Raw genomic sequence first — 14,608 nt, forward strand, 5'->3', positions numbered from 1 at the left:
CCTACAGGTGGCAGAAAATGAGGCCAAAAGTAGTATTTATAGAAACAAAACTGAAGTAGTACGAAGTGCAAAGCACACGTACGTAGTCTGCACTTTTCAGAAACGAGGAGAGACGAGGCAAAGCAGCGAGGGGAGGCATTTGAGGGATATATAGGTTTCTTGAACTACTATTTTTTTCTTTATTTTCCTCATAAATGATTAAGATGATAAAAAATATAACCACAGGCTTTGTTTTAAGTCTATAAATCTTTCATTTCAATAGACCCATTTCATGCGACGTATGCATGCTAAATTAGGCTCATGCGCGCTCAGGCTCGGTGCAAAACTACTGGAAAACTGTATTGTATAGCATGGCCATGTGACACGCTTTTGTTTTCATATAAAAACAACACAATGCCATTGTGGTTGGTGCTCCTGCACAAACAGGACTACCAACAATCCAGGAATTTTACAACATACCAGCAGGTGTGCATCCTTTTCAGAAGAATAGATGAGACTTATGGTGGCGTGCTGTCAAAGACGTGGCGAGGAAAATACATGTTTTTTTCGCCTCATGCACAAAGTAGCTGATAAAGAGAAACTATCATCAGGATCCTGCTTCAGTTTGAGCACTATGTCACCAACACACTATGAACATGCAAAATCTTAGCCACATTTTCCCTCTCTCTGCAACAGTGTGGGGCCAGGTGCAGTGTGACTGTTACCTGCAGAGCGTAGAGCCCCTGCAGCAGAGCCTTCCCAGACCGAGTCACCTCCTCCAGAAGGTTCTCCCTGCGGATCACGTTCAGAACCTCCACCAGGAACAGGTTCTTGGACGGGTCGCCCATCCACGTGTTGAAGATGCGATATCCCTGGAAACCAATACGACAAAGGACTGCTTACAAAACACCAAAGCAAAAACAGCAGACAAGCAGAAGAATGACTTATTGGACAGTTTAGTTTGGTCAGCCAGTCGAGCTCCTGCTGTTGTCACCGTGTTTCTGTGGCGCTGGGTGAGCGCTGGGTGAGCGCTGGGTGAGCCGCTGGGTGAGCCGCTGGGTGAGCCCTATCTAGAGCGCTGGGTGAGCGCTGGGTGAGCGCTGGGTGAGCGGCTGGGTGAGCGCTGGGTGAGCCCTATCTAGAGTGCTGGGTGAGCGCTGGGTGAGCGCTGGGTGAGCGTTGGGTGAGTGCTGGTTGAGTGCTGGGTGAGCGCTGGGTGAGCGCTGGGTGAGCCCTATCTAGAGCGCTGGGTGAGCGCTGGGTGAGCGGCTGGGTGAGCGGCTGGGTGAGCGCTGGGTGAGCGCTGGGTGAGTGCTGGGTGAGCGCTGGGTGAGCGCTGGGTGAGCGCTGGGTGAGCGCTGGGTGAGCCCTGGGTGAGCGCTGGGTGAGCGTTGGGTGAGCGTTGGGTGAGCGCTGGGTGAGCCCTGGGTGAGCGCTGGGTGAGCGTTGGGTGAGCGTTGGGTGAGCGCTGGGTGAGCGTTGGGTGAGCGTTGGGTGAGCGCTGGGTGAGCCCTGGGTGAGCGCTGGGTGAGCGTTGGGTGAGCCCTGGGTGAGCGCTGGGTGAGCGTTGGGTGAGCGTTGGGTGAGCGTTGGGTGAGCGTTGGGTGAGCGCTGGGTGAGCCCTGGGTGAGCGCTGGGTGAGCCCTGGGTGAGCGCTGGGTGAGCGCTGGGTGAGCCCTGGGTGAGCGGCTGGGTGAGCGCTGGGTGAGCGCTGGGTGAGCCCTGGGTGAGCGGCTGGGTGAGCGGCTGGGTGAGCGGCTGGGTGAGCGCTGGGTGAGCGGCTGGGTGAGCGGCTGGGTGAGCGGCTGGGTGAGCGCTGGGTGAGCGCTGGATGAGCGCTGGATGAGCGCTGGATGAGCGCTGGATGAGCGCTGGGTGAGCGCTGGGTGAGCCCTGGGTGAGCGCTGGGTGAGCCCTATCTAGAGCGCTACCACAGGTTTACACATTCAAGTTCACACTGGTCACTATTCTGCTGTAAACCTGACCACTGAAAAATAACTGTCATGGGAGCTCCTTAGTGTCACATGACAGTGTTTTTTCACACCTGGGGCACGACCAAGAAGTAGGGTACTGGGTACCGTTACTCTTTTATCAAGACCAGTATTTTAACAATACTTGGTTCACGATACCATTTCCTGAACAATATCATTTTTTTAATACTTATACTAAAATATTTGGCACTTAGAACCAGAAAACAGAACAATAATGATAATCTGATCTTGTGTTTCATAGGAGAGTGCTGCTCGTAATAAAGCACGCATCAGTCCAACTCTTCCCCTTTAATAAGTGAAGCTACAGTGCCGCAGCTAGGCGCTGACCGTCACGTTTTGGACAACACTGTCCTTACGCCAGGCGAAAGATCGATTAATTGAAACAACTTAGTAACTTCCTATAATGCTGTCCCTGGACCCAACAGGTCTCAAAACCTGGTCTCCAGAGATATAATATTATCAGTACCTACTTTTTATTATTCGATACTGGTAGTTCCTAAACTATGGGTATCGTTTAAAAGTACCCAGGCCTACCAAGAACGTAAAAATGAGGGCGCAGAAACAGCGTGTAACCACAAACAGCTGGAGTGTGTTTCTGGTTTGTCTGCTCTCTCAGGACAAAGCTGTGAAACGTCTGTATTTGACCCCAAACAACCTCGTATTCAATGAGAATGATGACGGGTTACAGAAGTTACAAGTACGTGAAGTAAGTAAGTGAAGAGTTTTGTGCCATTGTGGCCTAAGATCCGACACATGGAACAATGCCGGTGCACTATCTACTGTAAAGTAGATCGCAGTGGGCAGTGCTGGTGACTGAGGTGCCATGTGATGTGGGCTGGGACACAGTGGACAGGTTTCTGCCGTCTGAAGCAAGCGTCTACTGCGTGTTTCTGTAAGGCCCCGGAGTGCAGCAGAGGAACTTTACCTTATCGGCCTGCAGGTCGTTCTTGTGGTAGTAGCCTCCGGTCAGGAGCTTCTTGCTGAAGGACACAATGTCAGCCGGATCATCCGTCCCCCAGTGCTCGTGGGCCCAGAACTTCCCTGTGGCGCCCCCTCCTGTCTGCACCTCATCCACGTGGAAGGCACAGCCATGCTACAGCAACGACAACATGTCAACATGGGACAATCACAAAAGGCTGCACTTACTTCAGTACTGGACTGTTTTCTGGGATAAACAGACATATCTCAATCCTCTATAATGTCATTGCTCCTGTGCGTGAGACCAAGTGACGAGAGACCAAGTGAGCTAGGGACTGTCAAAAAATCTAAAACAATTCCTCAATACTAAAACTACTAGTAAAGCTAGGGGCCAAATCCAATCTATAAACAGTTAATATTGTAGGTTAGAGCAGTTCTCATCCTTTTGAAGTCGGGACCCCTGTCATATACAATCACTGGGGTTTGTGACCCCCGCCCGTACGGTATGTGTCTTATTTATTTCTGCTGTTGGGTCACATCTTGGGAAACGGGGACATTAGACTATATAATTCTGAAAAAACAAAAGGAAAAAAAAAATCCATCCATTTCCTTCCGCTTTATCCGGGGGCCAGTCTCAGCAGAGAATTAAGAACATTTAAATAATAACCCCTGAAATTTTCTTGCGACCCTTGTGGGGTCCCGACCCCCAGGTTGGAAACCACCAAGTGCAGTATAAATATTTGACTATGAATATTGCAGCCTAAAATGCAGGGAATCATTTGATTAAAGAGAACAAATGGGACCTTCTATGACAGTGACTTTTGAAGAACATGGTAAAACCAAACAAACCAATATATTGCTGAGTGTTCTGTAAATATAGCGTATATTCAAAGGGGATTTTTTTAGCAGTGGTATCGAATTTGATATTGAAATTGTTGTATCGTGAACTACTGTGAGCTAAATGTGTCTGAAGTGCAGCTTGTTGACCAGTGCTGGGTATGTGTGCGGACCTTGCGCGCGATGCTGTGCAGGCTCTTGAAGAAGTCTGCAGAGGCGTGGTTGTCTCCTCCTTCAGCCTGGATGGGCTCCACCACGATCCCAGCCACCGGTCTGCCCTTCTGCCTCCACTGCACGATCAGGTCCTCCACCTGCAGCACGCACAGCCCAGCTCACAGACTGACAGCACTGTGCATCGCAACATCAGCGAGAAGCCACCATAGATCACAAAGTCACTGCCATCTTTGATCTGACTGAGACTGAACAATGCAGGGGAACTTCAAAATGTGCAAAAGATGGATTTGGATCTGAAATATACTAAAACTAGGCCAAACAGATTTTTCTTATCATAATAGATGATTCATTTACACTCTACGCGCAGCTATGTGTTGAGCAAACACCACACGCCTAAAAGCAGAAACAAACATAAGTTCATACTACGTCATATTCAGCCCTGACCTGTTTTCAGTGGCTAAATGTTTAGTAAGACAACGCTAGCTCATTAGCAAAAGTGCTTTGAGGTTGGGCACTCACTTTGAGAATAAAAACATCACAACAGCGCGATGCAGAGTTAAAATGTAGAACAGAGGGTCAGCGTGAGGTGAAGATAAAGAGCTGTGGATAAACAGGAGCAATAACAATGCTCAGCTCTCACCTGGGTCTATAGTGTCACATCCCAAGATAAGATATCTTGTTCCTGCATTTATCTTCTGACATTTGACGGACACTACGTTCCAACAGCCATTGTAAAAAACATGTCTCGTGCCAGTCCGCCCCATAGAGCAGAGCTTAAAGATCATTAAAGCAGGTCAGAGGCCGTCCTACAGTTTAGATCTGAGGCTGGAAATAAGGGCTTACTGATTTTCTTTTCTTATTTTTGATATCATTATCTTATCTCTAATAAAAAAAATATAAGCTATAGGCTTAGTCTATTGGATACAAAATGTGATTATAATTATAAAATAGAGGAGTGGTCCGTGGGCGTGGGGAGGAGTGTGTTGGGCCAGCGCTCTGATACCAGCGCTGCAGAGAACATCGCTATAGTCTCGGCTGAAAGCAGGTTATTTACTGCTGCCTATGACAATTGAATTGATTTTAACTCATTTGAATATATAATTTGAATATATATACATATATGCATATTTGTATTTTACAGTATACTATATACATATATTTTTTAGAAATTGTATCTATTGATTTGATTTATTGTGTTTTTATTGTGTTGAAAATGAAATGTGCTATATATATATATATATATATATATATATATATATATATATATATATATATATATATATATTATATATATATATATATATATATATATATATATATATATATATAACTGCCTTGCCTACGCTCTTTCTCTTAGGACAGTGTTTAACTCACAGTGGCTAAATGTTATTATTTTTATTTAACCAGGAAAGTCCCACTGAGATCAAGAATCTCTTTTTTCAGGGGAGTCTTGGCACCCGAAGGGAATCTATTGTACATATTTTCAGTGGTAGGGGAAACCTATACAGACACGGGGAGAACATGCAAACTCCACACAGAAAGGCCCAGATTGAACCCAGGACCTTCTTGCTGTGAGGCACGATCACTAACCACCATGCTACCAGACAGGAACCAAGAAGCAGAATGAGAGAGGAGGAGGGACGCCTGCCTGCCCCACCCGGCGGCAGCTGCTGCTCGTCCACTGTGAGTGGACCTCTCGGTCTCTGCTGCAGAGTGAGTGGACCTCTCGGTCTCTGCTGCAGAGTGAGTGGACCTCTCGGTCTCTGCTGCAGAGTGAGTGGACCTCTCGGTCTCTGCTGCAGAGTGTGTGGACCTCTCGGTCTCTGCTGCAGAGTGAGTGGACTCTCGGTCTCTGCTGCAGAGTGAGTGGACTCTCGGTCTCTGCTGCAGAGTGAGTGGACCTCTCGGTGTCTGCTGCAGAGTGAGTGGACCTCTCGGTCTCTGCTGCAGAGTGAGTGGACCTCTCGGTCTCTGCTGCAGAGTGTGTGGACCTCTCGGTCTCTGCTGCAGAGTGAGTGGACTCTCGGTCTCTGCTGCAGAGTGTGTGGACCTCTCGGTCTCTGCTGCAGAGTGTGTGGACCTCTCGGTCTCTGCTGCAGAGTGAGTGGACCTCTCGGTCTCTGCTGCAGAGTGTGTGGACCTCTCGGTCTCTGCTGCAGAGTGAGTGGACCTCTCGGTCTCTGCTGCAGAGTGTGTGGACCTCTCGGTCTCTGCTGCAGAGTGAGTGGACCTCTCGGTCTCTGCTGCAGAGTGAGTGGACCTCTCGGTCTCTGCTGCAGAGTGTGTGGACCTCTCGGTCTCTGCTGCAGAGTGTGTGGACCTCTCGGTCTCTGCTGCAGAGTGAGTGGACCTCTCAGTCTCTGCTGCAGAGTGTGTGGACCTCTCGGTCTCTGCTGCAGAGTGTGTGGACCTCTCGGTCTCTGCTGCAGAGTGAGTGGACCTCTCAGTCTCTGCTGCAGAGTGAGTGGACCTCTCAGTCTCTGCTGCAGAGTGTGTGGACCTCTCGGTCTCTGCTGCAGAGTGTGTGGACCTCTCGGTCTCTGCTGCAGAGTGTGTGGACGTCTCGGTCTCTGCTGCAGAGTGAGTGGACCTCTCGGTCTCTGCTGCAGAGTGAGTGGACCTCTCGGTCTCTGCTGCAGAGTGTGTGGACCTCTCGGTCTCTGCTGCAGAGTGTGTGGACCTCTCGGTCTCTGCTGCAGAGTGTGCTCTGACGGGCCTTAATGCCTTCAATAAAATGACTGTGTACCTCCTCCAGGCAGCGCGCCTCCTCCGCCGCGTTCTCCCTGGTGAACTCCTCCAGAGGGTACTGCAGCCTGGGGAAGGGGGCGATGGGCCAGTCCAGAGATGGGATGTCCAGCTTGTGGATGGCCTTAGAGTGAGTGGTGGCCAAGCACCCTGGACAGAAGCGCGAGACAGGCATTCAGAGGAAGGACATTTCTACATGACTTGAGCCTGTGAAGGCGTGGACTTCTCAGTGGTTACGACCCTGATCCCACTTTATTTCCGGTATCAGCCGGTCCCCAAGCCAATCTCCCCTCCGATAACATTATTCTTCCCTACAAAAACGTTTTACTGTGTGGCAAACACCCAGAGCAGCTGAAGTACTGGGTAAGGAGGATTTAAAATACTATGTATTATGACAGACAGGTTTGATGTTCCCTCTTTGATGCCTTTTCACAGTCTTTGGAGTGGAAGAACGTTGCTAGAATGGAAGAATGTAGTGAGTGACTGACTGTGTGCTCTTGGGTTTAGCATCTTTTCGTGGGCTTCGCTGTTGCTTTAATTCACTTTGATTAAACGTCATCAAATAAACATCGCAAGGGGAGAGTTTGCAGTCATACCTACAGTCAGAACAATGCTTTTAGATTGTACAAATAAGCCTTTTGTCCTTCTGGAAGAGAAAGACAGTGCAACATGAAGTGCACTTTACCCATAGTCCTCCCATGGAAGCCTCCCATGAAGGACAGGATGGTGAGGTCAGGACAGCCGGGCTCCTGTGGGAGGGTGGGACAGACAGTCAGAGGAGGTTGGTGTGATGGAGATGTTTGAGGGACTGCACACCTGGTTTATCATGCAGGAGCTGATGTCCTCCTGTGTGGGCCCGCCGGGACCACGCTCTTTGTTCTGCACAAAGAAAAACACAAAGTTACAGATAGGACATTCCCATAGCATTTACTTAAAAACTTCAGGACCCTACAGTTAATGCTTTGTCGCTGCCAATATGCATGTATCACAGCTTAACACTTTTCTAGGAGCCAAGAGTCTCTCAGATCCAGTTTGAGGAATTTATTCCTTTCTTCCAAACAAAAGTCTTCCAGAATGAATAGATGTCTGTGCTGTCTGTCACACAGTGCTCTTTGGAGGATTATCCACAGATCTTCAATGATGTTTAGGTCATGAGGGCAAACCTTCAGACTGGACCTCGGGAGGTTGCCCATCATGGATTTGGAGTTGTGTTTAGAATCATTACCCATTTGTAGAAGCTGTCCTCTTTTCTACTTTACTTTTTACTCAGCTTTTTCATGGATGGTGTTACATTTTGCTCCACATTTTGTTGCAATTTTATTGAATCCATTCTTCGTTCTACCCATGAAATGTCCCCTGGGCCACTGGCTGCAATACAACCCCAAAGGACGATGCGTCCACCTCCAGGACGGATGTTCTCTTTTCTTCTCCAAACAGACCTTTGATCACACCGGCCCAAAGGTTCAATCTTAACCTCTGTTTTTTAATAAACTTTTGCATCCCACTGAATAACTTTTCTCGGTACATGCAGCAGGACTGGGGCCATGCTGCTGTTCTGCTCTGACTCTGAGAAGTCCCAGGTTTACATATCCACCTTTGTGTAAACACTCACCCTGTACGCGATGAACATGGCTTTGTAGGCGTTCTCATTGGAGCAGGACCCACAGGCCATGGTCTGGACCCGAGTCATCCCACTGGGGGCCACCTGGGGAGGACACACACACAACGATCACTTAAACCACCGACACACACACAAACACACACACATGTTTGTAATTCTATCTTAGTGAGGACACTCCTAGACATAATGTATTACCCAGACCCTAACCCTGAACCCAAAGCCCCTAACCCTGAACCCAAAGCCCCTAACCCTGAACCCTAAGCCCCTAACCCTGAACTCTAAGCCCCTAACCCTGAACTCTAAGCCCCTAACCCTGAACTCTAAGCCCCTAACCCTGAACCCTAAGCCCCTAACCCTGAACCCTAAGCTCCTAACCCTGAACCCAAAGCCCCTAACCCTGAACACTAAGCCCCTAACCCTGAACCCAAAGCCCCTAACCCTGAACACTAAGCCCCTAACCCTGAACCCTAAACCCCTAACCCTGAACCCTAAGCCCCTAACCCTGAACACTAAGCTCCTAACCCTGAACCCAAAGCCCCTAACCCTGAACTCTAAGCCCCTAACCCTGAACACTAAGCCACTAACCCTGAACCCTAAGCCCCTAACCCTGAACACTAAGCCACTAACCCTGAACCCTAAGCCCCTAACCCTGAACACTAAGCCACTAACCCTGAACCCAAAGCCCCTAACCCTGAACTCTAAGCCCCTAACCCTGAACTCTAAGCCCCTAACCCTGGGCCCAAAGCCCCTAACCCTGAACTCTAAGCCCCTAACCCTGAACCCTAAGCTCCTAACCCTGAACCCTAAGCCCCTAACCCTGAACCCTAAGCTCCTAACCCTGAACCCTAAGCCCCTAACCCTGAACCCTATGCCCCTAACCCTGAACTCTAAGCTCCTAACCCTGAACCCAAAGCCCCTAACCCTGAACCCTAAGCCCCTAACCCTGAACACTAAGCTCCTAACCCTGAACCCTATGCCCCTAACCCTGAACACTAAGCTCCTAACCCTGAACCCTAAGCCCCTAACCCTGAACCCTAAGCTCCTAACCCTGAACCCTAAGCCCCTAACCCTGAACCCTATGCCCCTAACCCTGAACTCTAAGCTCCTAACCCTGAACCCAAAGCCCCTAACCCTGAACCCTAAGCCCCTAACCCTGAACCCTATGCCCCTAACCCTGAACTCTAAGCTCCTAACCCTGAACCCAAAGCCCCTAACCCTGAACCCTAAGCCCCTAACCCTGAACTCTAAGCCCCTAACCCTGAACACAAAGCCCCAAACCCTGAAGCCTAAGCCCCTAACCCTGAACCCTAAACCCTAAGCCTCGAACCTTAATCCTAACTCTAAACTCAACCCAATTCTAACTTGAACCGTAAAACCACACCTACACCCAAAATGTCCTCACTCTGTTGGGTAAAAACTCAAACTGGTCCTCACAATGTTGTAATTACAAGAACACACACACACACACACACACACACACACACACACACACACACACACACACACACACACACACACACACACACACACACACACACACACACACACACACACACACACAGATGTAGGCAATATATCTGATCTAAATTGCTTTTCGGAAGATAAGCAAATTTACAAAAGAGTGAAGAAGAAAAAAATTGGGAAAAAAAAAAAAAAAAAATTTAGGTGAGGGGAGGAATCAAGAAAATATATAATGAAAATTGGGAAATAAAATTACAATAAAAAGTGTTTTTTTTAATAAAGTGGGGAAAAACTGGGAAACTTAGGGGGAAAATGGGGAAAAGATTGAGAAAAAATATGGGGAAAATTAACAAAAAAATTTGGGGAAAAATAATTAAAAGTAAGGGGGTAAAAAATTGTAAAAACATGTTTTTTTCAAGTAAATCATCATCATGAATGAGGAACTCCTGAAATACACACACAAGCAACAAAGGACCAGGACACATGCCGCAAATAATGAAAATATTATACTATGAAGTACATGTAACTGACCGACAGCAGACTCTCTGCCAGTTTGTCGGCGAAGTTCCCTGGGGGCAGGATGCCCAGAGCCGGGCGGTTCACAAACGTGCTCTGTCAGGACAACACAGGACAACATAGGAACCAGATCAGGTACAACCCACAACAGAAGTCCTCCCAAAGCCTGAACTCCCCTGTGGAGAGTCCAGCCAAACACAGAAACCAGTCTGTGCCAAGAGTTGGACTTTGCTGAATCAAAACAAGTCAGTTTCAGCACTAAAAATACATTTGTTGTCTAAACCGAGACCACGCTTTAGAAACACATCAGTCTCAGAAGAAACAAACCATAAAAAATTATCAAGAAATGTGTTTTTGATTTATGATCATTATTGTCTGATATAATATCGTTAGTAAAATATTAAAATACCAGATTGTTGGGGTCGGCCATCAGCTTGTGCAGTGCAGGATGGTTATATCCTGAAACATCAACAGAACAAATATTAGAGTCCAAAAATGAACACAACTGGACATCTCAAGATCCAACATTTCAGACACAGTATCATCTCATTTTCACCAATAATACTGTTATTTCTAATGGAAGACCTCCGACATGAGAAAGATACAATAACAGCTCCAAGTCCAAACAGAAAGTTGTGCAGGTCCTTTCAGCGGCTTCAAACACCTGGGACAGTTTGCGCAGACAGGCCACATATTTTGGGTATTTTAAGAATGTCGAGGGACAGTTGATAGACAGTTATCCTGATTGCAGGAAAGAAAGTGTCTGCTGAAGTCGACCCTCGAGACTCATCACCTGCGTGACCGTCACCCACAACTCTATAGCAATTTGTGGGGTTGAAGGAGAACGAGTCGCCCCATAGTGCAGCTGCAGCGCCACCACCAGCATATAAGCCGTGTCCGGATACCTCCATATTGAAATGTATTACACAATGTATTACAGGGCTCCTGGGGGGCAGAGAAGAGTTGGTCGCCAATGCAATAGATTCACTCTCACCGCATTATTATGAATTTAACAATGATCACTGTCTGATGACATTTTCACAAATCACAAATCACAAACTGAGAACAATATTTTCCTGATATAGAGGGTTTATTTAGTTGTCCAAAAATATTATGACACGTTTCTGGCACTATAATTGGTTCCTGTCATACCCTCAAAACAATCACTTTCATGTAATAAGTTTGATAAGGCTATTTTTTTTTTTTTAAAATATAATAAACACTGCTATGCTTTTTTTTAGACTATTTCAGTTTATGTCAATACTTTTTGAACAACACCCTTTAAAAAATAATACCGGAAACCATGATAATTTTGGTCATTGAGGATACATTTTCATACCATGACAACCCTAGTGCAGCTTCTATTCAAGTGTGCTCAATAGTCTGAACATTACGATACTTGAAATACTTCATACTTGGAGTATGGGCTCCTAAATTACCCTCAGGAGCCCATTTTCGACCAACCAACTCCCACTGGTAGATGGATAACTTCATTGAGTGAATTCTCATTGATGAAAGGTGTGAAACAAGGATGTGTTCACAGCCCTCTACTATTTGTGGTAGTACTGGACTGGATTTGCACCAAGAAGGGAAACTGTCAAATGTAACATGTAATTTGTAGATGACATTTCTAATGTACTGCCACCAACCAAAGGTGTCATGGTGTTGTTCCTGTTAAAGATAGTAACTTGTAGAAAGAAATAAAAAAAACAACAAAAAGGGAATTTAGACCACCAAGAGCCAAGATTTCCATTGTGATACTATGGGGTAGGATCTTTAAAAAAGTACTTGTAGAAGTAATAGAAGTTGAAATGGTAGTGGGAGTAGCTGTGTAAGAGCATTCTTACCGATGGGGATGGAGGAGATCTGGGTGTACACGTCCAGCATGCGGTTCCCATCCACGTCCACCAGGTAGTTCCCGCGGCTCTCCTCGTAGTTACAGAAGAAGTTGATGGCATCGACGTTCTGAAGCACAGGTTTAATGTTTTAGATTTTATCAGCGGTGAAAATGTCAGACAAACCAAATGATGTGTCCTGATTTGACAAAGAAATAATCAATTCACAACAGCTTAATACATATAAACGTGAAAACATATTTTTTATTTTTCATCTAAAAGAAAAAGGCCTTAAAACAATAGACAATTTAGAAATGTAGATGTAATTTTAGACAATAATTTCAATGTTAATTTCAAAACATCGTTTATCTCTTAAAACATATTGCAAAGCTGAGAGAGCTGATGTCAAAACAAGACCTTAAAAAGTGAATCAGGCAGGAACTGTGTTAGCCTTCTTCAGGTACAGTCTCCACATAAACTAGAAGGTGAAACAGCACACTCATTTCCAGTCCTTCAGTGGAAAGGGCCCTTATTGTTTCTCCAAACTATCTGCCTTCAGCAGTGCTCAGGTCACAGGACATGCCCAGTGTCAGCAGCATTTAGACAAAGCACTTTCGAGAAACTATCAAAAAAAAAAATCCCCCCCATCCCCCCCAGCAAATCGCACCCTGGATCTTACCTGGATCTCCCCCAGTTGTTTGAGCCGCTCCTGCAGACAGAAGCACACACGTGTTACATACACATGAACAGTACAGTAGTGTATGAACACGGGGACAGTACCATGGAGCTGGGCCCTGGGACGGCTGTCTTCATGCAGGGCCCGTCGTAGTCCCACTCCATCTGAGCCTGTGGGGCCACCTTACTGACATGTCTGCAGCCTGTCCAACACACACAGCAAAGATGAGCCGTCGTCCTGGAATGACTGCACTTTGTGGAAATACTGGTTCAAGCTCAGGCCCAAACCATACTCACTAGGGCTCGGCCGAAATATCCGATCGGATCGCAATACCAACTAGAAATGCAATGGCTGCGCCATTGCGATTGACTGCGGAATTGCAGGAAGCGAATGCAGAAATTGCATAAACTGTTCAAATTGCATAAATTGCATAATTTGCATAATCTAATTTGCATAAACTGCATAAATGTCATGTTGCATAAACTGTATAAACTGCATAAAGTGGTAAAATGCATGAATGGGTTAATTTGCAGAAATTATGTAAATTGCATAAACTCTTTAAAATTCATAAATCCTAAATGGCATAAACTCTTAAGTTGCATAAACGCTTTAAAATGCATAAAGTGGTTACTTTGCATAAATTGCTAATATTGCATAAACTTTTATATTACATAAACTGGTCAAACTGTTGAAATGGCCTCAATGCTTGATTGGCAGAAGCTGCACAAATGGCTGAAAGGCCTGGAGTCTCCTGATTGGCTGGATTCCCCCATACACACCAATGCAAAAATTTCAAACTCCCGTATAAAAAAACTGGAAAACTGCAGAAGGCCAATTTTTTCTCAAAACCCACAAGTTGCAGAAGCTGAACATGCACAAAGTGCAGAAATTGCATAAAATGCAGAAAAAAGTGCAGAAAAGCACGGATTTGCGGCAGCCCCATTATAAGTCAATGGGAAAAATCTCCGACATTTTGGCCGATTGCGGAAAAACCGTAAATTGCAGAAGTCCCAAAAGTAATAGCACCCTTCTCCTCAACATGCGGAACGTTTTGATGCATAACTTGCATAAATTGCACAAAGCATGAAGGTGCTGAAAGCTCTAGAAAATCGGGAAAAAGATGGAAGAGGAATAATAATAAAGAACATGAAAACTGCGGAAGAATTCCGCAGTCAATCAATTATAGATGATTCATGAAGTATTGCAATACTTTCAACACTTGTGTTTGGAGATCTATGGCATTTGGTTTATAAACTTTGGGCACATGACTTTTACACATTTTATGGTTAACGTGTTTCTTATCATAATTACCGCCATACATAACGTCTGAGTCCCTGAGTATCGTTATATGTATCGTCCCAGCCCTAACACTGACACCACAGATGCTCATGTAATATTTAGCTCCTATTGATTGGAGTCTGTGAACGTGGCTGTCTGGCTGATAACTGTAACTGTACTCTGAATGTCCTTCACAGCGCCCTTGATGCCTTCACTCTCCGTCTCTTTAATATTTCATTGTCTGCATATTCTATCTGCTCAGCCTTACAGATCAGTCATCTCCATGGAACTTCCCCTGGATCGATACAGGGCAAAGAAACGTGGGAATAAAGGACTGCACAATCTGGCAAAAATACCTAATTGTGATACTTTTAGATTAGCAATCTGCGTTCAAGGCGAAACAATTTGGACATTTTAGGTTTTGGACCAGCTTGCTCTAAACCAGGGGGTCCAAGAGCTGTGATCTGTAGCTTACTGGGCTAGAGTCATTGGAGGTCAGTTGGCAAGCCTCCCACCACCACCAAACATATTCATAAATGAGTCCCTTAAAGGGATATTTCAGGATTTTTGACATAGG

The 14,608-nt window shown here is 46.1% G+C and overlaps 1 protein-coding gene across 1 annotated transcript in view; it reads right to left on the reverse strand.

Annotated features, from left to right (window-relative positions):
• LOC306969742 (4-aminobutyrate aminotransferase, mitochondrial-like) overlaps nucleotides 1–14,608 on the reverse strand; it is a 47,276-nt gene that overhangs the window by 2,469 nt on the left and 30,199 nt on the right. Inside the window, exons 3-14 of the mRNA XM_079565449.1 lie at nucleotides 12,858–12,955; nucleotides 12,757–12,786; nucleotides 12,090–12,207; nucleotides 10,652–10,701; nucleotides 10,258–10,338; nucleotides 8,257–8,349; nucleotides 7,461–7,523; nucleotides 7,330–7,393; nucleotides 6,646–6,794; nucleotides 3,899–4,036; nucleotides 2,896–3,063; nucleotides 705–851 (exon numbers count right to left, since the gene is read on the reverse strand). Coding sequence (XP_079421575.1) covers nucleotides 705–851; nucleotides 2,896–3,063; nucleotides 3,899–4,036; nucleotides 6,646–6,794; nucleotides 7,330–7,393; nucleotides 7,461–7,523; nucleotides 8,257–8,349; nucleotides 10,258–10,338; nucleotides 10,652–10,701; nucleotides 12,090–12,207; nucleotides 12,757–12,786; nucleotides 12,858–12,955 — 1,199 coding nt within the window. The remainder of the gene's footprint in view (nucleotides 1–704; nucleotides 852–2,895; nucleotides 3,064–3,898; nucleotides 4,037–6,645; nucleotides 6,795–7,329; nucleotides 7,394–7,460; nucleotides 7,524–8,256; nucleotides 8,350–10,257; nucleotides 10,339–10,651; nucleotides 10,702–12,089; nucleotides 12,208–12,756; nucleotides 12,787–12,857; nucleotides 12,956–14,608) is intronic.

The sequence above is a fragment of the Gobius niger genome (assembly GCF_951799975.1).
Source record: "Gobius niger genome assembly, chromosome: 10".
In the NCBI taxonomy this organism is placed as follows: Eukaryota; Metazoa; Chordata; class Actinopteri; order Gobiiformes; family Gobiidae; genus Gobius; species Gobius niger.